The sequence below is a fragment of the Topomyia yanbarensis genome, chromosome 3, assembly GCF_030247195.1.
Source record: "Topomyia yanbarensis strain Yona2022 chromosome 3, ASM3024719v1, whole genome shotgun sequence".
Classification (NCBI taxonomy): Eukaryota; Metazoa; Arthropoda; class Insecta; order Diptera; family Culicidae; genus Topomyia; species Topomyia yanbarensis.
In genome coordinates, this window is record NC_080672.1 from 307,480,556 (window position 1) to 307,506,597 (window position 26,042).

Genomic DNA, 26,042 nt, shown 5'->3' on the forward strand with positions numbered 1-26,042 from the left:
ATATCCCGACTTATGTTCAACCACTACACCTTGGATGCGCATTGGGCTTGCGGAGAGTAATCTGTGCGCTTGTGACGAGGGCTATCACGACATCGGGCGCGTTGTCTGGGTATGCGCCGGGCATTGTGACGCCAGGTCTCAGTTGAAAGATTTCCTTCGGGCCCGAGGTAGACCACCCAATGTCCCAGTTCGGGATATGCTGGCCAATCGCGATGTCCCCTATATGTTCCTTATTTATATTTTCATAAAAACGCCCCTCTCTTTTATTTCTCGTTTTTAGAAGAGCCTTGGGGAACCGATCAGCTTCATAGTGCCATTATGTGACTGCCGCACAGTGGCGGGTCTGCAAACAAAAGTCGGACAAAACCTCAAATGTTACCTAAATTGGCTGAAAATCACAATTTAAGCTAATTTTGAGGTGCTGAGCTCATTTTTGATGTCAAAAGTCGTAAAACATTAAATGCATTTTTCCATACAGTGTCATTGGACCTTTCTTATAACTATGATTCCGTTTTCATGATAGATTTTCCGTTACTGTTCACCAATGTCAGCAATATCATAAAAAATGAAAAACACTATTTTAAATCTATTGTATAACGTGTTGGTTTACTGTAGATTGTCTAACTATTTTACACAAAACACCATGCGCCTCCATATCAGCAACAAAGCTTCAAAATCTCCTTAAAACTATTTGCGCACCTAGGCGCAGAACGAGACCATGATATTCGAAAAGTAGAGGTTATTTCCCATAGAATGTATACTATGCGACCGTTCCGAAATGTTTCCTAAATTTGTACAGAATACATTAGTGAAAAAAGTATTTTTGATCTGACCATCTCAAACATATTTAAACTAAAAAGTCATAGTTCCAAGCAAATTTACCAAATTTATTTTATTCACTAACCTTTCGTTCCTCTACACAATGAGACTAGTTGTGCTAAAATCGGACCAAAATCAAAAGAGCAACATGCATTTGAAGTGAACAGAGCAATGGTGGTTTCGGAAATGAAAATCATTACAAAATCCGGACTTTGCTACGTTTAAACTCATGTTAAAAATCTTGTTCTTATCCAATGACTATAAAATTTTGAATATACATTATTCAATACATGAGAAATTTGGGAAAAATATAAAATATCAATATTTCAAAAATAAATTTTTGAGGTTTTGGCCAGCCTCCAGCCACTGTGTGCCGTCGCCCTTAACATGCAATTTGAAGCGAGAGCGACCCGATTCTCCGCAGGTCCGATGAATCCCGCCCATCAATTCGGGTCTTGACGTCTGAGTAGCCTGAGGCTCTAAGTCATGACGCTGATCTCCCGTTTGCATGAAAGTGGCAAGTTTGGTCTTCTTACTTGTCCCCATATCCGCCTACTTTCTTCTGTCCCTGATATAACTGCTGCAACACCGATGATGGAAATAAACCACATTTGCATTCTGTATTCCTAGTTTTAAGATGGCTGTGTTTTTGTCATAAAAATATTCTTTCCCACCTTGTATATCGAACTGCATTCCTAGTTTTAAGATAGCTGTTAAATTTCTTATAAAATCTTATTCCCCTTTCAAACTGTATTCTTAGTTTTAAGATAGCTGTAAAATTTTTCGTAAAAAAAATTATGTTCCCCCTATTGTATATCAAACTCGATTCCTAGTTTTAAGATAGCTGAAAAAAACTCTAAAGAACTATTGTATCTCACTACAGTATATAGCATTGCCTTTCTAGTTTTAATAGCTGTTAAAAATCCCCCTTGTTGTAAAAAAATATTTCAATATTGTAATCTTCTATCTTTAAGTCATCCAAAATGAAAAAATGAATTTAGTGCCGCCAAGCTGATGCATTTTTGCCTATCAAATAAACGAACTGAATAAAAAAAAGATGATGATGATCATCATGATGTAGTAGGTGAGCAGACAAATGTTTCCCCGCCGCGAAAGTAGGTCTCCGCACGCAAGAGTCGCATGCACGAGATTCAACGAGTAATCAATATATATTTTTTTATAAATTGCAAACATATTATAGATCGACGGCTCCGTTAAGCTACGCAATTAGCCGTGTCAATTAAACGCATCATAAACGACAATAAGAGAGCAATGACGAGAGTTTGTACTCACTACTCTTCAGTGAACTAGCGTCAATATAGTTGGTTCATGTTCATTATTGATAACAAACCATTCATTTTAGAACCGTCAAATAATGTCACTTGCGATTTTGATATTTTTACGGGCATTTGTACAGACTAGCAACAACCAATCAAATTAGTCAATCCCATATTTAAAGAATGAGTTGCTACCTAATTTCCGACGTCTGTCACTAGACTATTGTGTAACATGTTCAAAATTTGAGATATTTATGGGATCCCCACGAAAATCTGCCCCAACGAAATCGAAAAGCTTAATTCAAGACAATCGAAATTTATAGCCCTCTTATCGTGTTGAGTTATTACCGACTGTTCACTCTGTTGATACGTCTTAATCTGACTGTACCGGTCGATTAGATCGGGCTGTACGTCGTGCGTGGCGTCTCAGCCGACTTCGTACACCAGCCAGCCGCCGTCACGTTAGTCTGACGGTGCTAAAATAATACAGTACGTAGCTTGTTTAGGTGTACTTACATTAGTTTCCGCCAGTTCCTGGTAGTACGACTCGCCGCTACCACGCCGGGACCCGACGCACATGGCTCGCCTCAGCAGGCTGGAAATGATCGAGCAGAGACCGCATCGTTGCATCACCCCATCGACGGAGCCCTGGCGGGAGTTGGTGAAACTGGTCGTCGTCTCCGTTGTCGTGGTCGCAGTGGTCAGGCGACCTTCCGACAAGGCGCCCCGAGATCCCTTCGACGCGGCCACTTTGGAAGATTTCGCTGCCTTCAAGCACCCACTAATATTGGATTATTATTTTCGCTTATTACCGCTTATTACTAACACACGCGTACACCCACACCCACGTGAGATAGCACCTAATCTACCGATTCTAGCCGAGGGGGTAAACACTTCAACACTAGGAACATGCACGTAGAAGACATCTCTTGACCATGGTGAGACACTACTGAAATGATTTGGAAGGGGGGAACGATGGGAGACAGCGACGATGATTGCTTGTAGATTTCACACCTATTTACTGCACCGCGCGCGCTGGATTTATTCACTTCGCGCTTTTATTTCTATATATGTATAGCACGGGTAAAACACTTCAAAAACACGCGTCGCACTTGTTTCGCTGTCGATTGCTTGTTTTACTCAGCTGTTGGCCGCTTCACATTTTTTTTTTGCTCAACACATATCTTCTTATTAAACATTCACTAGGGGCAGGAGTGGTTGGTATTTTATTTGTATTTTGGGTGGTACATTTTTTTCCGAGCTCCTCTTCGCACCAGCCACTCACGCATGGAAACGATTCGCCGCCGCAGGCAGCCGCCACGCATAAACGAACATTTAAATCTGCTGCCACTTTCTGCTGTTTATTTTGTCGTCGGTATTATTATCACCACGTGCAGCGCTCGGATCGGGGCGGAAAATATCGATTAAAAATTTAAATTTATTTTCTCATTTTTTTTTGTTCGGTAACATCTTTTCACGGTATGCGTAGTACGAGGGGGTTGCTAGGGGCTGATGCCGGTACTGCCGGCCGCTGTGGCCGATAAAACTGCATTAATACACACTTTACCAAGTGCTGTTGGCACCTTTTTTTCGGAATCAGCTGGAAAAAGTTTGGCTCAACCACTGCGACTGTCCGGACCGGCTGCTGTGGAAAAAAGAAAGCTTGTTTGTTTGTCCGGTGTTTTATAATAAATTATTGCTTGATTGCGCCGGTCGGTGACGGTATGTATTCTACTTTCATTCTGTCGTCAATATTTTACCAACTAATTGCTATCAAAAATGTAAAAACCGAGTAAATAAAATTGCAATTTATTACCAAAAGAGAAAAGTTGTCGGGATACTAAATAAATGCTTGTCATGGATTTTCAGGGGGAATAAAGTCTTCTTATTATCTCTTGCGCATCACTGTGTTTTGGGAGTGAGAATGTGACGAATTCAACTTTATAGTCTTGCGCTTAAGTTATTTAATTTAAAATTAGAATGACAATATTCTATTTTTAACAGGTCCCCTATGAGGATGCAATTTTTTTTGGAACTATTCTGTTTGGTAATTTGTTATGGTTATTAAACCATAACAAATTACCAAACAGTATGGTTCCAAACAATTTGCTTCGTAATCGGGGAATAGTATAAAAACAGAATATTGTCATTCTAATTTTAACTTAAATAACATTAACAGAAGACTATAAATTATTAGTCTTATTACGAATTCAGTTCAAAGCTTGCACCAGTTAAAATCCGGACGCAAGAAATATCTTGGAATTGCTTTGGTCTAGAAAAATGTGAAGTCGTCAAAAATGATGATATTAGGCATTTCCACAGAAAAAATCCAAGGAGCTATTCATTAATTAGCTTACGCATTTAGGGAGGGTGAGAGAGCATGAAAAAAATGTCACTTATGGGAGACGTAAAGTAAGCTAGTAAATGACGTTACATTTTTTTACTATAGAAAAACTTATTTCGTTAGACCGAAGCATATAAATTATTATGACAATTTGTGACGTGTTGGGAGGAGGGAGTCAATTTTGTGCAATTTGAGTCACGTAATTTATTAACGATTCTAAAATGGTGTTTGATGATATATAGAACAATTGCTTTAAAATAAAATGTATAAAAGTGGTCATATCATGTGACAAGTGAATGTATAAAAGTGGTCATATCACGCTCACACGTAAAGCTGGTCATGTCATATGACAAGGATTATTGTTTTTTTTGTGGAGGACTACATAAACATTATATCTATTATATTGTTTTCGTATTGCATTGATTATCTTCGTACGAGTTTATTTTTTACCACTTTAAAATATTCATTTTAATTGAGTTATGATGCCTGCAAATACACACGTGCAAACAAGTGAACCACATTGAAAAAAAACTTTACCCATTTTATGTATTCAAATTGCCTATTGTCGGAAGTTATTCGAGCTATCAAAACAGGGTACTTTTTTGTGTGAAATTCCGCGGAATTTCACGCTGAATTTGGAGCGGAATTTCACACAGAATCTCTCGTGGAATTTGGGGCGGAATTTCACGCGGAATTTTGCACGAAATTTTGCATGGAAATTAACTCGGAATTCCGCGCGAAATTCGGCGCTGAACATCACGCGAAATTTCGCGCTGAATTTCACGTGGAATTTACACGAAATCTCTCCCGGAATTTTGCGCGGAATTTCGAGCGGAATTTCACGCGGCATTTCGAACGGAATTTAGGGCGTAATTTCGCACGAAATTTCAGGGAGAATTTGGAGCGGAATTTCGCACGGAATTTCGCGTGGCATTTTACCCAAAATTTCACGCGGAATTTCACACAGAACCTCTCGTTGAATTTCGCACAGAATTTCACACGGAACCTCGCGCGGCGTTTCACGCGGAATTGCACGCGAAATTCCTCGTTGCATTTCGCTTGGAATTTCGCCTGAAATTTTCCCCGCAATTTCGTCCGGAATTTCACGCAGAATTTCGCGCGGAATTTTACGCGGAGTTTCACGCGGAATTTCGCACAGAATTCCACGCGGAATTTCACGCGGAATTGCGCGCGGAATTTTACGCGGGATTTCGCAAGAAATTGCATGCAGAATTTCACACCAAATTTGGAATATTTGTCGCGTAATTTGGCGACGAATTTCACGCCTAACTTCACGCGGCATTTCGCACGGAATTTCGCGCGATATTTCGCATGGAATTTCGCATGGAATTTCACGCGGAATTCCGCGGGGGGTTTGGAGCGCAATTTCACGCAGAATCTCGCGCGGAATTGGGCGCTGAATTCCACGCGGAATTTCACGCAGAATTTTACGCGGAATTTGGAGCGGAAGTTCACGCTGTACTTCGCGCGGGATTTCACGTAAAATTTGATGGGGATTTCAAGCGGCATTTCGCACGGAATTTCGCCCGGAATTTCACGCAGAATTTTATGCGGAATTTTACGCGGAGTTTCACGCGGAATTTCGCACAGAATTCCACGCGGAATTTCGTGCGGAGTTTCACCCGGAAATTCGCGCGGAATTTTGCGCGGGATTTTGCAAGAAATTGCGTGCAGAATTTCACACCAAATTTGGAATATTTCTCGCGTAATTTAGCGACGAATTTCACGCGAAACTTCACGCGGCATTTCGCACGGAATTTCGCGCAGCATTTCGCGCGGGGTTTGGAGCGGAATTTCACGCAGCATCTCGCGCGGAATTGGGCGCTAAAATCCACGCGGAGTTTCACGCAGAATTTTACGCGGAATTTGGAGCGGAAATTCGCGCTGTACTTCGCGCTGAATTTCACGTGAAATTTGATGGGGAATTTCAAGCGACATTTCGCACGGAATTTCACTCGAAATTTTCCGCGGAATTTCACGCGAAATTTCGCGTGAAATTTCACGCAGAATTTCGTGCTGAATACCACGTTCGAGCAACTTTTAAAAACAATAACAACAGTGATTTCGGTTGCCAAGTGACACCTAAATGAAATGACAAACAAACATCACGTCTAAAGCAAGATCGCGTGCGTTTTACAACGGCATTGTTGACCACGTTTGATTGCGTCAAAATGGACGATGAAACATACATCAAGACAGATTTCTAGCAACTCCTAGGCCAAGAGTTTTAATCGGATACCGGAAAAGAAATCTTCAACGTTCAAGATAATTTTAAGTAGAAAAGTGTCAAAATTTTCCAAAAAATACTTGGTTTGGCAGGAGATTTGCATATGCGGACTGAAATGCAAACTTTCTGTGCCAATTGGTATTGTCAATCGAGAGTACGCATTTAGTTGCTACTGTTCTGCGAAAAATAATGGATAAAACGTATCCAGGTTGACGTACAAGGTCTGTACTCATTATTGAGTACAAGCTCTTTACCCATTAAATGGGTTATTCCACTTTTATTGATAATGGATAGTTTCTATTTGTTTCGATTATAGAGGTTTTAACGTTAAGATCATGGGTTGGGTTAGAAAAATCTCTTATAAAAAATTTTCAACTGGGTTCGGGACTCGAACTGGGCTACGGCAATCAAAGAAATTTATCTCACCAAACGAGAAAAAAAGCCTAGAGTTGCTTAGACTAAACAAAAAAGAGCTATGCATCATGACAGGAATACTTCCCGGCAATGTTCGAGTAAATATCATCTTAAGAAAATAAGTAATCTTATAAACGATACATTCGAATGCTGTGCACTGATACAACATGGAATAAGAGTCCTCGGTAAAGGAACATTGGAGCCTTTTGATATTTGGACTAGCGAATCCCAAGCAGGTAATAAACTTCATGCGAAGTGGTGTGCCTAACTGGGAAGAGTGTTAGCTCAATAACGACAATCACTCATCAATAGTGATATATCAGTACACTTAGATTAAGGAAGGATCATACCACAATAGATTTAAATACTGGTCGCCGTGGTTCGTCTCCAACAAAAAAAGTCAGACTTCCAGGTTGCTCGATATAGGGCCATCAGTCTGCAGTTTCCTTGAACGCCCACAGCATGCGCAGATTTCTCAGCCAGAGATTCCAGGGTCTGTCCGAGATTAACGACATTTCCTAGATTCTCTGTTGAATATATCTTTAGCTGATCTCAGATTGTAATCAGTAATGTCGTCCCGGTCTTGTTTGCGGCAGTGGAGAAAGGGTCTTCCAAACTTCCTACTACGGCAAGTACCCATCCATTAAGAATAATTCAAGCGCTGAAATGTTCCCCGATTCCAGTTCCCCGCTAATTGCGTCGTATCAGCACCAGATGCCGTTCTTCCTGCCAGTGAACCGCATCTGTTTACGTGAGGTATCTTGTCCAGCTATATTGCATACATCCCACGTAATCTCGTCTCTTCGGTCACCGGGATGCATATTTGCCGCCAGTCGTGAGGAAGCCCTTAGTCCCCCCCCCATCACAGTCGAGCCATTCCTGCTAGCGACCAGCAGCCGTCCCGGTCCTGTGATGGAGTTGGGACGAGGGGTCTTCCGCAAATCTACCTCAGGCAAGTACAATGCATCTGTGAGCTCTTCCTTGCCTCAAAGCTCTTCGATTTCCAGCCTTGATCAACGACGGCATAAGCTGCTGTTGTACTACCAAAATGTTGGTGGTATCAACTCAATCGTCGAGGCTGTATGCCTTGCAATATCCGATAAGAATTATGACATCATTGTCTTCGTCGAAACGTGGTTGAACGATGACACGCTTTCTAGTCAGGTACTGGATACGAGGTGTTTCGTTGCGACCTGAGCCCTAGCAATAGCCGAAAATTCACCGCCGCCTCCGGTGTTAGTAGCAGTTAATATCAGTTTGAAGGCAAAAATTGTCGAGAATATTTCTTGGGCTTGCCTAGAGCAGGTTTGGACAATTATCGAGCTTGGCGACCGTAAGTTGTACTTGTGTGCGTTGTATGTTTCACCCGACCGCGCTCGTGATATCGAATATGTTGAAGCACACTGCAGCTCAGTTTTTACTAACCTCGAAGACGCTAACGCATTTGATGAGATCATGGTACTAGGAGATTATAATCTTCCCAGCATTCCATGGAAGTCTTCCCGCAATGTATTCCTTTATCCGGATTCAGACCATTCCGTACTCCACCCAGGTGCAGTGAGGCTCCTTGACAGCTATAGCTCAGCCCCGTCACTACAAATCAATACAATGAAAATAGCCGCCATCTAGATCTTTGTTATGCCAGCAATCAGGTTTCCGCCACATCAATAGTGATGGCGACCTCTCCTCTAGTAAAACCTGTGATGCATCATCCTCCATTGATCGCTACGATTGATAACACTGTTATGCATGATTCACCACTTTCTGTCACCTAGGATTTCCGTGAAGCCGACCATCGCAGTATCGCAGACCTTTTTTCCACCCTCGATTAGGACAATATTTTCGACCTCGAAGATATCGAATCCACTGTTCAAACTTTTTCCAACGTTCTGCTGTACGTTATTGACAGGCACGTTCCGAAGAAAGTTCACCATCGACAAACTGGCCCACCATGGCAAACGAGTACATTGCTACGGTTGAAGTCTATCGAGACAGCTGCCCTGCGGAGGTTTACCAAGTATCGTACAATATCACTCAGAGACTATTACGTCAGTCTCAACCATGCGTACAAACGAACCAGTCAACACTGTTTCTATCGATATCAGCAAAATATTCAGCGTAATCTCAAGTCGCATCCTAAACGTTTCTGGAAATATGTGAACGAGCAGCGCAAGGAATCTGGACTGCCGTCGTCTATGACTTTCAATGAGAACACAGCTTCCACATCACGAGACATATGTGCACTTTTTCGTAAAAATTCGCGAATGTGTTCACAGACGAGGCATAATGAGCATCATATGATGCAATGAGCAAATTAAACTAGCTGCTAGCAGAGCTCCACTTGTGGGTCAAACGCTGGATGCTATCAATGTCAATGCAACGAAGATTACCATAGCTTCCTCTCGACTTAAGACATTCTTCAATCCGGGACCCGACTGGTTCTCCTCCGCTTTTTTGAAAAGGCACATCGAAGTGCCAGGCCCCTACATTCACTTCTACGTCTGGAATACCTCAAGGAAGCCACTTGGGACCGTTGGTATTTCTGATATACTTCAATGGTGTACATCTAATCCTGAAGACTCCATGATTATCCTTCGCGGATGACCTCAAGATATTTCGCCTAATTCGTTCAATTGAAGATTGCAGAGTTCTCCAACAGCAGCTTCAAGTCTTTACTGACTGGTGCAATACAAACTGCATGTATGTAAACCCGAAGAAGTGCTCGGTAATAACTCTTTCACGGAAGAAGGATTCGATTTATTTTAACTACCGTATACTAGAAACAGAAATCGAACGTGTCAGTCACGTGAATGATCTGGGAATGATTCTGGATTCTCAACTTACGTTTAAACAACATGTCTCCTATGCAGTTGGAAAAGCGTCTCGAGCACTGGGCAAAAACTTTACGGATGTTTATTGTCCCAAATCGCTGTACTACTCTTTATCCCGATCAATTCTAGAATATTGCCCTGAAGTATGGATCCCAAACTATAATAATGGCGTTGAGAGAATTGAAAGTATGCAGCGTCGCTTTTTACGTTTCGCGCTCCGTAGATTGCCGCGGAGAGATCCTGTCCGACTACCTATCTATGAAAACCGATGTCAGCTGATTCAACTAGAGCCCCTACATGTTTGAAGGAATACCGCAAGAGCTTTGTCCATCGCCAGGGTTGCCACTATTTTTCAAAGAATATCTGGCAGATCAACTAAAAATGTCTGGCAAAATCTGTCAGTTGACAGCGACTTTAATTTCATCGAAGTTTATCTGTGGATTTTTGTTAAATTTTAGAAATTAGGACTCAGATTTCCAAAACTTATGTGCAACAACTTCTGTAATCTAAAAATCAAGCAGAACGAGAGGTTTGTCTTTTTGTCTGGAAGCTGCCAAAATCGCCGGCACCAGCGGTGAAACATGATGATGAGTTATGTTCCATCAATGACCATGCGGTTTACTTGGGTGCAACGCCCAACTCCTACTTAGCATAAGGCAAAAGACTCTTCACATTTCCTTTCGATCACGTGCATATGAGCCTAGTCCTAGTTTTCCGTTCCAAGTTTTAACTGAATCGCTCTAGAATACCTATCCGTCTTTCAAATTCATTGCTTTCGTTTCTCATAGTCTCAAATTTGCCGAAAATAGCCAACAAAATCGATACAAAAAAACTTTATTGCGCCAGATAAATCTAGCATACACTGATAGAATATATTCGTAAATCGCTGCGAATTAGATTCGTACAGACAATTTTCATAAAATATACGAATTTTTATACGTACATATGATGAATCATTCGTAGGTCAATTGAAACATTTTTATTTTTTCTTACGAGTTTTTCGTGAAAATCACGAAAGGACTTTCGTTGGCTTATTACGAAACGGCTTCATTAGGCAAACGAATTGTTCACTGCTATATACGAAAGTCTTCGTAATATTTACGAGCATCATTCGTCAAACCGTCAACGTCAAAAGAGAGGTAGAATATGGGTCAATAATTGTTGATCATCACGACGATCTCGGTCTGACTATTTAGTAACCGTTTCCGTGTCCTCCGGTTTCAGGAAGATTTCCTGAATCTCTTTCGCTTCCAGTTGATCCATAATCCGGAGCAGTATGGATCCAGTTGAGCCATCGCGAACTGCTCGTTGGTTTTGTATGAAGAAGTTTGAGTTTTTCTCTGCTGGAGCAATGTAAAAATAATATGCTATTAAATACGAAAACTTTTCTAAGATGAACGAAATGAATTCGTGCCACCAACAAAATCGTTCGTAATATACACAACCGTTCATTAAAATAAACGAAACATTTCGTTTTATTCCGGAAAAATATTGCCTTTTTCAACAATAACATTCGTGCAATGTACACTAAATATGTAAAATTTACGAAAACTTTCGTACATCAAGCGGCCATTACTTCACACCACCATCTTTCTAGTCCTCAATAGAGGTGAGCAGTTTGAAAAAAAATCGATTTCGCCAGTTAAAAAAAATCGTTGTTGTCATGGATCATTGTTGTGATCCTAAAAGAATGATTGAAAAAATATGGTAATAAATGCGAAAACTTTTCTAAGATAAACGAAATGAATTCGTCCAACCAACAAAATCGTCCGTATTATACGCAAACATTTATTAAAATAAACGAAATCATTTCGTTTCATTTACCCAAATGATGTCGTTATCAACGACAACAATCGTGCAATGTACACTAAATAAGTAAATATTACGAAAACTTTCGTTCATCAAGCGGCCATTTCTTCATACCACAATAAAATCGATTTTGCCAGATCGGTTTTTAAATAAAATCGGTGTTGTCAAATATCGATCCAAAAAGATCGAATGAAAAAAGCTAATAAATACGAAAACTTTTCTAAGACGAACGAAACGAATTCGTGAGACAAACGAAATCGTTCGTGATATACACAAACGTTTATTAAAATAAACAAAACATTTCGTTTCATTCACGAAAAATAATGTCGTTATCAACGATAACATTCGTGCAGTGTACACTAAATAAGTAAAATTTACGAAAGCGACCATTTCTTTTCACCACAATCTTTCTAGTCCTCAATAATGATGAGCAGCTTGAAATAAAATCGATGTTACCAGATCGATCCCTTTAATTAAAAAAATCGGTATTGCCAAACATCGATCCTAAAAGATCGAATGCGACCAACGAAATCGTTCGTAATATTCACAACCGTTTATTAAAATAAACGAAACATTTCGTTTCATTCCCGAAAAATAACATCGTTTTCAACAATAACATTCGTAAAACGTACACTAAATATGTAAAATTTACGAAAACTTTCGTTCATCAAGCGGCCAAAACTTCACACCACAAACTTTCTAGTCCTCTATAGAGGCGAGCAGGTTGAAATAAAATCGATTTTGCCAGATCAATCCTATTAGTTTAAAAAATCGTTGTTGTTATAAATCGATCCTAAAAGATCGATTAAAAAAATTCCAATGAATACAAAAACTAAGATGAACGAAATGAATTCGTGTGACATCATTTCGTTGATAATGATGATGGTCCGTAATATACACAAACGAAACTATTCGCTTCATTCACGAAAAATAATGTCGCTATCAACGATAACATTCGTTCAATTTACACTAAATAAGTAGCATTTACGAAAACTTTCGTTCATCAAACGACCATTTCTTCATACCACAATAAAATCGATTTGGCCAAATCGATTTTTTTAAATTAAAAAAAATGGTGTTGTCAAACATCGATCCCAAAAGATCGAATGAAAAAAAAAAATGGTAATAAATACGAAAACTTTTCTATGATGAACGAAATGAATTCGTGAAACCAACGAAATCGGTCGTAATATACACAAACATTTATTAAAATAAACAAAACATTTCGTTTCATTCACGAAAAATAATGTCGATATCAACAATAACATTCGTGCAGTGTATACCAAATATTTAAAATTTACGAAAGCTTTCGTTCACCAAGCGGCCATTCTTGGTTATGAAATGAACGAAACCTACTATTTACAATGCACGAAAATACTTCGTTACAGAAAACGACGAATGAATTCGTGTATTTCAGGTTCAATTTCATAATATTTACGAATTTATATTACCAGTGTAGGTGGGGTGTAACGAAAAATTCAAAATATCTGGGAAAATCTGGCAAAATTTAAAAATTCTGGCGAAATATCTGGCTTGAACGAAAGTCTGTTCAGTTGGGAAAAATCTGGAAGATTCCAGATAAATCTGAAACATTGGCAACGCTGTTCATCGACACTCAGCAAGGCCGTATGGATTCTCCAGCTATTTTGGAACAAATCAACATAAACGTCGCACCTCGAGCACTACGCAACAACATGTTTCGATTACCATTCCGACGCACAAATTATAGTACACGGTGTTCCTAAAACCGTTATTAACTAAAAAAAATGACCATAAATTTGGCATACGACATTCGAAAGATACAGTATCCAAGCATCTTCTCAGTGAATTTCAAAATGATCCATCGAGGGATTCGAGAGATATGGCGATTTGAAGTTTTATGATACGTTTCATAAGGCTACCAGCAAACACCCACGGGTTTGGTCCAATCTCTATAAACAAAAAAATATTTGTCTACTTATTTAGTACATGACATTCGAAAGATATAGTAATCAAGTATATCCCTTGCAAGTTTGAAAATATTTCATTGACGGAATCGAAAGTTATAACGGTTTGGATGTGGTATGCGGTCATAGATGGGTTTTCTACCAGACTTCAAGCGTGAATCCATGTTTGCCCATTGACTATTTAGATCGTTTATACGTGTCGCGATTTTTAAAGGAAACCCTTGCGATTTAATTACATAAATATAATGTACAAATGGTGTTATTTATATAGTGCACTGAAAAAAATATGAAAATAGGGTTGTCTACCAAACGTTAAATATAATGTGTAAATTAAAAAAAATAGATGAAAGTTGGAATGTTTACTTCAAAAGGCCATATCTCAATGGTATGTTGACTGATTCTAATTATTTTTTCATTATTGAACAGGTAGACGTTTCATCGTTAATTTTCATCAAGAATAATATAAAATAGAGTTTTCTACGTAAATAAATAGACAATATAATTGGTCTCAACTATATGTATTATAATTATTTAGTGATTATTTTTGTATTAAAAATAGCGGCCTATCAATTTTTATATACTAGTTGATTGCAATTGCTGTTTACTACAAATTATGGATATATGAAATGTTAAAACTGACACAGTCGTGATTCGCTGGTCGCTCAATTTTTAACAGGAGCCATCATGTTAAATTCAATTCGACAATAAAACTGACAATAGTTAGAGATATGAGAACTTGTACTAATAACATCCCCTTTGATCCCCCTACTAATAACATCCCCCAGTTTTAACATCTGTCAACCCAACCAGCGAATCACAATTGTACAAAATTTCCAACAAAAACCGTATCATAACATAAATTGATCTGAATCAGCAAAAAAATGGTAATAAATACGAAAACTTTTCTATGATGAACGAAATGAATTCGTGAATCCAACGAAATCGGTCGTAATATACACAAACATTTATTAAAATAAACAAAACATTTCGTTTCATTCACGAAAAATAATGTCGATATCAACAATAACATTCGTGCAGTGTATACCAAATATTTAAAATTTACGAAAGCTTTCGTTCACCAAGCGGCCATTCTTGGTTATGAAATGAATGAAACCTACTATTTACAATGCACGAAAATACTTCGTTACAGAAAACGACGAATGAATTCGTGTATTTCAGGTTCAATTTCATAATATTTACGAATTTATATTACCAGTGTAGGTGGGGTGTAACGAAAAATTCAAAATATCTGGGAAAATCTGGCAAAATTTAAAAATTCTGGCGAAATATCTGGCTTGAACGAAAGTCTGTTCAGTTGGGAAAAATCTGGAAGATTCCAGATAAATCTGAAACATTGGCAACGCTGTTCATCGACACTCAGCAAGGCCGTATGGATTCTCCAGCTATTTTGGAACAAATCAACATAAACGTCGCACCTCGAGCACTACGCAACAACATGTTTCGATTACCATTCCGACGCACAAATTATAGTACACGGTGTTCCTAAAACCGTTATTAACTAAAAAAAAATGACCATAAATTTGGCATACGGCATTCGAAAGATACAGTATCCAAGCATCTTCTCAGTGAATTTCAAAATGATCCATCGAGGGATTCGAGAGATATGGCGATTTGAAGTTTTATGATACGTTTCATAAGGCTACCAGCAAACACCCACGGGTTTGGTCCAATCTCTATAAACAAAAAAATATTTGTCTACTTATTTAGTACATGACATTCGAAAGATATAGTAATCAAGTATATCCCTTGCAAGTTTGAAAATATTTCATTGACGGAATCGAAAGTTATAACGGTTTGGATGTGGTATGCGGTCATAGATGGGTTTTCTACCAGACTTCAAGCGTGAATCCATGTTTGCCCATTGACTATTTAGATCGTTTATACGTGTCGCGATTTTTAAAGGAAACCCTTGCGATTTAATTACATAAATATAATGTACAAATGGTGTTATTTATATAGTGCACTGAAAAAAATATGAAAATAGGGTTGTCTACCAAACGTTAAATATAATGTGTAAATTAAAAAAAATAGATGAAAGTTGGAATGTTTACTTCAAAAGGCCATATCTCAATGGTATGTTGACTGATTCTAATTATTTTTTCATTATTGAACAGGTAGACGTTTCATCGTTAATTTTCATCAAGAATAATATAAAATAGAGTTTTCTACGTAAATAAATAGACAATATAATTGGTCTCAACTATATGTATTATAATTATTTAGTGATTATTTTTGTATTAAAAATAGCGGCCTATCAATTTTTATATACTAGTTGATTGCAATTGCTGTTTACTACAAATTATGGATATATGAAATGTTAAAACTGACACAGTCGTGATTCGCTGGTCGCTCAATTTTTAACAGGAGCCGCTTTTTAGTTGTACCTCCGCTAGTTGGTCCATTGTCGACATCTGAATGTCAAATTTTCATGTTAAATTCAATTCGACAATAAAACTGACAATAGTTAGAGATATGAGAACTTGTACTAATAACATCCCCTTTGATCCCCCTACTAATAACATCCCCCAGTTTTAACATCTGTCAACCCAACCAGCGAATCACAATTGTACAAAATTTCCAACAAAAACCGTATCATAACATAAATTGATCTGAATCAGCAAATACCTTCATATTTTTGAATATATGTATTGAATTTATGGTTTTATTTTTCCATGATTTGTAGTTTGCGTTTGTTGCATTCAACTAATGTATAGAAATTGATAGGTCGTCGTTTTGAATATAAAGATATTTACTAATTAGTGATAATATATGTAGTTGAGGATAATTAAGTTGTCTATTGTTTGAAGTAGCCAACACTATTTTATATTCTTCTTGATGAAAATTAACGATGAAACGTCTACCTGTTCAATAATGAAAAAATAATTAGAATCAGTCAACATACCATTGAGATATGGCCTTTTGAAGTACATTCCAACTTTCATTTATTTTTTTTAAATTACACATTATATTTAGACAACCCTATTTTCATATTTTTTCAGTGCACCATATAAATAACACCATTTGTACATTATATTTATGTAATTAAATCGTAAGGGTTTCCTTTAAAAACCGCGACACGTATAAACGATCTAAATAGTCAATGGGCAAACATGGATTCACGCTTGAAGTCTGGTAGAAAACCCATCTATGACCGCATACCACATCCAAACCGTTATAACTTTCGATTCCGTCAATGAAATATTTTCAAACTTGCAAGGGATATACTTGATTACTATATCTTTCGAATGCCATGTACTAAATAAGTAAACAAATATTTTTTTGTTTATAGAGATTGGACCAAACCCGTGGGTGTTTGCTGGTAGCCTTATGAAACGTATCATAAAACTTCAAATCGCCATATCTCTCGAATCCCTCGATGGATCATTTTGAAATTCACTGAGAAGATGCTTGGATACTGTATCTTTCGAATGCCGTATGCCAAATTTATGGTCATTTTTTTTTAGTTAATAACGGTTTTAGGAACACCGTGAGTATGTATGGAGCCATCACTGGTCTGCAACAAATTTTTAACCAGGTAGCTTCAGCATTCGATTTCGACGTTTCTCGACAAACTCTGCGTGTACGTTTTGCCAGATTTTTTAATCAATTCATTGACAACACTTGACCTTTTATTCTTTGTTTGTAATTATTGTATGATTATTGTTTTATGTGCGACTTGATTATTAGAAATAAGATTAGCATTTAGGCCAACATCATTGGAGCTTTGATATGCCTGTTGATATATTAAACAAATACCGAATAAATAAATACTGGCTTTCAACTGAGTTTAACTTCCAATGGGTCCAAATAGTATTTGTTATCCGATTTGGCCTTTAATTTATTTTATTTGTGCATGCCATGCTTTAAAGTGGCCTATTCCTAAAAAAAGCAGCTAGACGAATGCCTTTTGATCCCACTATGCATATGTGTAAAGAAATATTCAATAATGTGAGTAGTAAAGGTAATACTATCCACTTGAAAAATAATTACCCTCTGGAAACTTGGGAACAAACCTAGCCTCAGTTGAATTTTGCCACACAAGTGTCTCGGGCGGAAGTTTTCGAGTTTCGAGGTAGGACCGAAATTTCATTTGCATAAACGCATCACAAGTGATTTACGTGTAGGTAATGCATATATATAAATAACAGAAATACTTGATGGCTGAATTTAATGCAACCATGCAGAAGGTAACAAAAATTACAGCATTAGAATTACCAGCCAATGCGTTCTACTTCACTTCGGTTATGTCTTTGACGTTACCTACCGATCTTTTTCTGAAATGAAACATCCACCATGTGAATCTACTTCTATTTTGTTACTTAGTATTTTTACGTTCACACGATACATTTAATAGAATTTGCTTGAAAAATATTTGAGATATTTGAACGAGAAAATGATGAAATTTTATATGAATGATAAAATGCACTAGAACTTCAACTTCTCGTATTCTATTAAAGATCACAAAGGATTTTTACATTAGCCAAATATGTATGATTTGCGTCATTGACCAGAATAGTTATTAGGAACAGGGGACTTTTGGAACAAATGTCCCAAACCTCCAACATCCCCTATTTTCCGAGAAACGAAATTATTTACATTAAAATGATGAGAATGTTTCCTATCATGTATAAACTGTAATTTTCTGAGAGCTATTTCAAAACTAATAGCATTTAATATAATTTCCTCTCATATTTTCTCATTGTGACAATGTCAAAAAACTTGTCCGAAGTGGGCGGGGGCCTAAAATTGTCCAAATTATGTGGAATTTAGCATCTGAGTTCACTTTAACATTTGTCACAATATAAAGGCTTCGAGATCTCAGAAAAAATCAATGCCCTATTGCAAGCAAGGTTCCTCAACAACATTTCATGTACACCAGCACAGGACAGGTAAAAAATGAGAATATAAATAAATAAAGAAATTCATTAATTAACTAATTGATTAATTAATTAATTAATTAATAAGCAAAAGTTACTCAAATAACTCTTAGTGAATGCCATAAAAAAACATAGTTCGAATTTTGGGCGTGGGATTCCACACATGAAAATATTTCAGATGTAGACTTTGCTTTATTTCCAGAGGGCTTCTGTCTGCTGCCTGCCCTGTTAATTTCCTTTTCGGATTCTGTCTGTGCCCAGTAGAAGTAGTTTCTCAAGAAGCGTCAATCAGTGTAAATAATAATAGCACGTCTTTCGATATTCAACAGATATGCACAGTCAAGGAACACTTTATGATTAACAGCTTTTGTGTTAGGACATTATTTGACATTATTTGCCAAAGACGAAACATTAAATAAATAAATAATGATTCACTCTAAAGAAACATGGTAAACAATATTCCCAAAACATTTTTGGCAAACCCCACCGTTCAGGAAAAACTGAATTAGAAGAAGCAAACAACAAAGAAAAAAAATCGAAACGATATATTGTTGCTCTTCTAAAAAGACTAAAAAACATTTGTCTTTAAAACACTCTGTGTGACCCGAAGCCATACATCGATTGGTTGACCCCTTTAACAAAAATAGAACTATTTAGTTGATTCAACTGAAGTGCTCTACTCAAAACAGATTTTAAAAAAAACACGACAGAAATGCAGGCTATATAATTAGAATAAATTAATGACTCTTCAAAATAGACTATTACGTAACTGATTTGACGACAGAATGAAAGCAAACACATACATACCTGTGAGAAGCGAAGCTTGCAGCGGGCCGCGGAAATCCGAAACCAAGTAATTCACGTCGCGAAACACTAATGTATGCTAGTCAGCCTCAATTATCGTCACTGTCATTCTCCTGAAATGTGAACCAAAGCATCCGACACGGGACGGCAGCGGTGATATGTCGTATTTCATGAATGTAAAACATCCCATGGAACAAGTTCCGAGTGGCGGTAGCATTAGCAGAGTCTAGCAGAGTCGCGTGCAGCAGCTGTTCAAATCAATGCCAACCGATACCAAACCCAACCCGAACCCCACCAGCCGAGATCCCAGTCAACGCACGCTTTCATTCGAGCCGCTACCTACTTCTTCTTCATCGGGCTAATTTGGACAAGATACGCGCTTCTCCATGCGAAAATAAGTACGCAAAAAACAGTGCCTCCTGCCTGCACACTCACTAAGCAGGAGGCGGCAGGAATCTCATTCATATGATTAGCTAACGTCACAACTCACTGCCGCGGCAATCGGCAGCACCGCCGTCAGTAACGACTATTATCGACGTCTCCCGGGATATGGGTGAGCTGTGTCCCGTCCAAGATGAGAAGGAGGAAAAAAAGCAACGAACAGATTTACTGGTTTACCTTCACACGGTACTCGACAATCGATAAATTAACAACAACGTCAACAGACATCATGTTTCATTTTTTTTTCGTCGTCAGTCAGCGTCTTTACGTGCGGCTTGTTTTTCCGTCTTCGAGAGAGTGGGAGGGAGTAAAATGCGCACGGTCTTTATTAGTACACTCTGGTTTTTTTTTACGCGGGGGATACGAACCGCGTAAATGAAAACCGCGTAAATGAAAACCGCGTAAATTTCAAAATCCGCGTAAATGAAAACCGCGTAAATTTCAAAATCCGCGTAAATGAAAACCGCGTAAATTTCAAAATCCGCGTAAATGAAAACCGCGTAAATTTCAAAATCCGCGTAAATGAAAACCGCGTAAATTTCAAAATCCGCGTAAATGAAGACCACTTAAATTTAAGAATCCGCGATAAAGGGAACCTCATTGATGGATACCGCGTAAATTCCAAAATCCGCGTAAATGAAAACCGCGTAAATTTCAAAAACCGCGTAAATGAAAACCGCGTAAATTTCAAAATCCGCGTAAATGAAAGTCGCGTAAATTTCAAAATCCGCGTAAATGAAAACCGCGTAAATTTCAAAATCCGCGTAAAAAAAAACCGCGTAAAAAAATACCGCGCAAAAAAAAACCGCGTAAAAAAAAACTTGAGTGTATTCTTATTCGGAGAGTTTAACCCTTTCATGCCCAACTTTTTTCTAGTTTTCTATTTTTTCTTGAAAACGGTGGGGTCAAGAAACTCGAAAAATCTTTTTTCATAAAGGTAGGTGCTTCCCTTGCAGTGCTAGAAGCTGCTCAATTTTTACCTTCCAATGCTCACTACAATTCTCCTAGAATATTTACAGTAGTCCAACTCCGTGGAAAACGTAGCCAAAAATAGTCTAAATTGATAAGTTTTATCAGTTTTAACTTATATTGCAACATAACGAAGTTGTATGGAAAATTAATTTTCCGTCGTCAACGTAAACTGTCCCTGGCAGCACTGCTCCATCGGAGTTCAATCAGACTAATTGCAATAACTTCAGTTCTAGAGCTGATCCTTGTAACTGTTAATACTCAAATGAAAGCCAATAGTCACATTTATTAGCCTTACTTGTTTTTGTGATCAAATCTTGCCTCAATCAGAAGTTATAGCTGTTTAAAATCGTTGTTGTCCACAAACAACATGGGCATGAATGGGTTAAGGGTGTGTTCTTTGCACGCTTCTGATTCTGATCCACATATGTATTTACATCTGTGATTCGTCGAAGTATCACTCAGTTACTGTTTATGTTCCACATATTGTCTGCAGATTAAGGGCCATCTATTTTTTAAAGTCGACCTTCGAAGAATATGTGTGCCAATTCTGAGCATTAAAATCCAATGATTGTGAATTTCTTTATATTTGGGTTTTAGTTGATTAATTTCATGATTTTTCACCAAATAATGTTCATAAATTGCCAAGAGTGATTATAAAAAGTTGATTTTTTACTGAGAATGGCTATTTATCGGGTTGATTAAAGATCCATCATCGAGGAATTTTGATCTCCAGTATGAACTTTTATGATGCATATCAATAAGTATTGATGACAATGATGAAAAATTTATGTCTTTAGGCAAAGTAATGAATTTCTTCATATTAGATTTTTTGCGACAAGAACTCAAAAAAGTCATAAAACTAGTCATTTTTGGCACATTTAGACCATTGTGCTGATTATTATAATTACAAACTAAGTTACAATAAAAAAAAAGTTTAAACGAAGTCAAAATTCCTCAAACAGGCCACCCAAATAAAGTTAAATTACAATGGAATTTATAATTTTTCGGTAGTATTTGGCATTACAATATCAGATCTAGATGGACTTCGCGAAAAAATAAATGACAATGCAACAAAATATACAACAGACATGTTAGTCCATGCGGGGTCGCGGGAACGGAAACTGTTTTCACCTTCAATCCGCTGTTTAAAATCTGCGCGCGGCGACGTTCGGCATAGCAACTTATGGCGATTTCGCTTGAACCTGAAACTGAGTCAGGTTCTAACCCCAACTGCTGTCAGTTCATACATTTGGACAGCAGTTGGGGTTAGGAACTGACTCAGTTTCGCCTCAAACAAAAACCACATTAGTTCCAAGTGTGGAGCCATTTTTTTCTCTGCGGCAGGTACTGCAAGCAGTATATATGGTTTTTTCGACCAAAAAGAGGTCAGCCTTTTTATTTTATTTTGTTATACACAATCGTTTAAAAATTTACAATATAGTAACTGTTCAGATCGCAGAAAGAAATCACAAACAATCTGTGTTTTACGACAATTTTATTGGTGGTTAGTTCGTTAAAATCGATCGATTAGGTCGTCCTTAGTATGTTCTTAAAAAATCCATCTGGATTTGATTGTGCAACACCAAATGTTACCGAAAAATTGGATCTTTCATTAAAATTGTAGTTTCGGCTAATTTGGGTGGCCAGTTCGAGAGATTTTGACTCAATAAATAAAACTTATTGCAATAAACAACTAATACAACTTTATTGATACATTTTATCGTTTTTTGTTAACTCAATGACACTGTGAAAATTGCAATATTTTCAAGTAACTTTTACCAGTGGTTTCGGTTGAAATTTTAATGAAAGAAACAGCTTAAATTATTATTGCTTACTTTTTCAAAATCCGGTTGGGGCATTATCGCACGAAAAACTCTAGAGTGTTGGACCACTTCAAGTTTCTCAGAGATAGCTGAGCTGATTTCATAAATATCATTCTCAAAATATAGGCTGCCATTGATTTTTTTTTTGATCGAAGTTCTGGTTCCGGAGTAGAGTGAAGCGCGCGGTCTCACATCAAATTGCCATAGAAACTGGTATCACCATGCTATCCAACTAATTACTGGAATGTCAAAGTCCAGTTTGAAAAGCATGCAAAAACTTAGAGCCTTCTGTTCGACTGTTAAGAGAGTTATCGATGAAAATTTTGAAAAACTCATCTCATTTATTGAATTTCGCAAAAAATCAATCACTCTTTCCAAAGCTTTCAAATACTAAAAAATAATTCCATTCGAGGAGAATGACTATTTCTACAAGGAACTCTCTTCGTTCTGGAACCCGTTTTACTCCTTTCAACCTTACTCGTGGACGGGATGACACTCTGTAAAAAGTTAGGGTTAAGTTAGATAAATGGGTGTGAGTCATCTTGGGGTAGTCTTCTTTTTTCGGCAAAGTAAACACACGCCAACACTGTAGAAGACGCCATTTTTTTCACAAAGTGGCACATTCTTTTGACGACTGTGTATCTGTAGACAAGTAGTACTATCCTTATTTTTTCATTAGCTAATATTGTACTATGACACTTTGTCGGCTTTACCCGTTACAAACGTGCTGAATGGATTACCCGTTCAATGATGACTAAAACAGAAGACCATTTTTAGAATCTTGTGACTTCCAAAAAAATCTGAGTTCAATATATTCGGTTACACTTTTCGATGCATTGGCAACTGCCGTCAGTTCTATCTTCATTAATGTATCGAAAAACATGGAATTGAAATACTGTCGGTTGCTTTTCATTTGAACCGCGTGAATGACCAATTTATGGAATTTGAAATATTGCAACTATTGAATAGCGACTGTTCTGACGTTATGATCAAATGTTTCAAATCTAACAGAGTTAAGCGAATCATCGTTTACGCGACTCAAAAGAATCACGAATGTCGTGAAGAAGCGAGTTTAGTGTAAAATGTAGCCATTTTATATGTTGTAACAGCTACCTATAAATATTACTTTCTACTCAAGAATTAAATATATAATAACAAAAAAAACTAACGCATTCCAAATGTAAATTTTACACTGTTCGATAAAAAACAACGTGAATGTGTTGAAACCGCATATCGTTTTTTTGAAATCAGAAGGAAAATGACGAAAAATCCCGTTTGTCTCTAATACGCCAGAAAAGATTTTTATGGATATTTTTTAATAGGGGGAGGTGGGCCAATTCGGCCAATTTTAGGCAATTTCGACCAGCTCTTACTTTTATTGTATATTTACTACAAAATGTTTTATATCAAACTTTTCATTTCACAATTAAAAATTTAGTAAAAATCAAATAGGAATAACTTAGGCCAAAATAGGAATTCATTTCTATTGCAAAAAATCGAAAAGAAATGGGCGGTCCGAATTGGAACAGGGTTGGTAATTTGGACCTTTTATCGAATTGCATATAAACGGTTCTGCGCAAAAGTACATGACTTTTGCGCAGAACCGTTGATACACAATTCGATAAAAAAGCGGGAAAAATCGCCTTAGAAAAAAATGTGCGCAATTAATTCAGGCTTTCAGGAAAAAATATTTATTTGTGAATCGGTTGACACGTTCCAGTTCTATAGTTCATAAACCCTTACTAGGTCCGAATTGGCCCAGTTCCCTCTATTGTTTGTATTATCAATTATAAAAACAGCCGACATTAAGAAAATCAAAAATGTCAAGTAAATGGCTATTTATAGTGTACATTTGAGGACTGAAATGAATGGCGTAGTTAGATTTACTATACAAGGTCTGGTTCTCAAGTTATGTACTTTTAATGTCGAGAAAATTGAAATAAATGTTAAAAATATTTTTTCTACGACCACGATCACATAATTTCGAAACCGTAAACATTACCAGTTTAGTATCTTCGAAGAATTAATTTTACTGATAAAAAAGATTCAAATTACCATAGAGCTTTTGGAGAATTGCCACTCTATAATATAATTATTAAGACACTTGTTGTCTTCAGTAAGGTTTCTTTTCTGAAAATGATTGGTTAAACCCACTACCCCCATTTTTACGTGACACTGTGTGTGTCAGCTTATTACTGCAATTGAAAATAAGAAAGATAATTATAAGTCAATTATCTACAACTTTGTCGAAGACTGCAACTCATTTCAGCTTTTTTAGAAGAAGTTTTTAAACTGTTAACGTAGTAAGCTCTGAGTCAGTTTCGCATGGGTTCTAATATTGCATGGTTGTGTATCAGTACTCGATTTTCATGAACTGTGCATAATTGTGTAATAATGTTTATTTCTATGGTATATTGAGGAGTACTATGCTGTATAATACGAGTTATGTTTTGGTTAAAATTTAGTTCCCTATGTTACGGCATAGAGGGCGCTAACACTAACTTTTCAACAAAAGATATAATAGATATAAATCAGGTGTCTTCTTCAAAGTTGTAGAACAGGCATTTTGCAGTAATTATTCAAAAAAATGAATTGAAAAATCCCATATAAATTTCAAGCACGTTGGTCCGGTAGCTAAACTTGTCCGCTTTGCTGCAAATTTTGAGCCAACACTCCTGGTGGAACTAGGAATCAACCAGGGTTGGGTCGATGAGGGTCATTTTTTGTCACTCCAATGTGAACGCTATAAGTCCTATGTATTTTGATTTTAATGAATAATCTCCCTAAACGCGAGAGATGTCTACTACCATTCTTTCGCACAAAAAAATAAGATTATGTCTTCGGCAATGTTGTAGCCCATACATTTACCAACCATTTCGCTAAAGACACCAGCTTTTCATCATTAATACTGATAACGATATTGCTCACTAATTGTGGATGACTCATCAATATAGCTTGTTAAACATCATCCTGCAGAATTTAGTATGATACGTAAAAATGTTTAAACAATGAAAATGGACAACTTCCTATACCATAGCATTCACTCATCTTTAATTATGGCACTGGTGTCCATTAGCCTTGCTGTGTGCGGTGGGCAGAAATAACAGATCTGGCTGTGGTGGAGGTTGATGACAATCTATTGTCTTTCTCCGGATAAAACCAGCCTAGAGGCCGTGTGGTATCCAGCGGGTTGAAGTATCTCAGCCCCGAATTGATCCACTGGGTGCATGCTTCAGAGAGGGAGGCTATTATTTGCTCAAATAATGTGTGTACAGAGGGAGAAATACACGGATTAAAAATTGAATAGCCGTCGGAAAAAAAAATTTACTAATTTTTATTCAATTTCGAAGTATGTATGACATTTATTAAAAATACGGAAGCTAATTTTTAGAAATTCTTTCTAAAACGAAGCGGGA

The 26,042-nt window shown here is 37.4% G+C and overlaps 1 protein-coding gene across 4 annotated transcripts in view; it reads right to left on the reverse strand.

Annotated features, from left to right (window-relative positions):
* LOC131688666 (cAMP-specific 3',5'-cyclic phosphodiesterase 4A-like) overlaps positions 1-26,042 on the reverse strand; it is a 683,953-nt gene that overhangs the window by 552,287 nt on the left and 105,624 nt on the right. For 2 of the 4 annotated variants that reach the window (XM_058973083.1, XM_058973087.1), the window contains exon 2: positions 2,613-3,741. The exons of 1 other annotated variant lie outside the window; for it this stretch is intronic. In XM_058973083.1, the coding sequence (XP_058829066.1) occupies positions 2,613-2,726 (114 nt within the window). In that variant the 5' untranslated portion in view covers positions 2,727-3,741. The remainder of the gene's footprint in view (positions 1-2,612; positions 3,742-26,042) is intronic. One more of the 4 variants, XM_058973084.1, reaches the window with a different exon arrangement.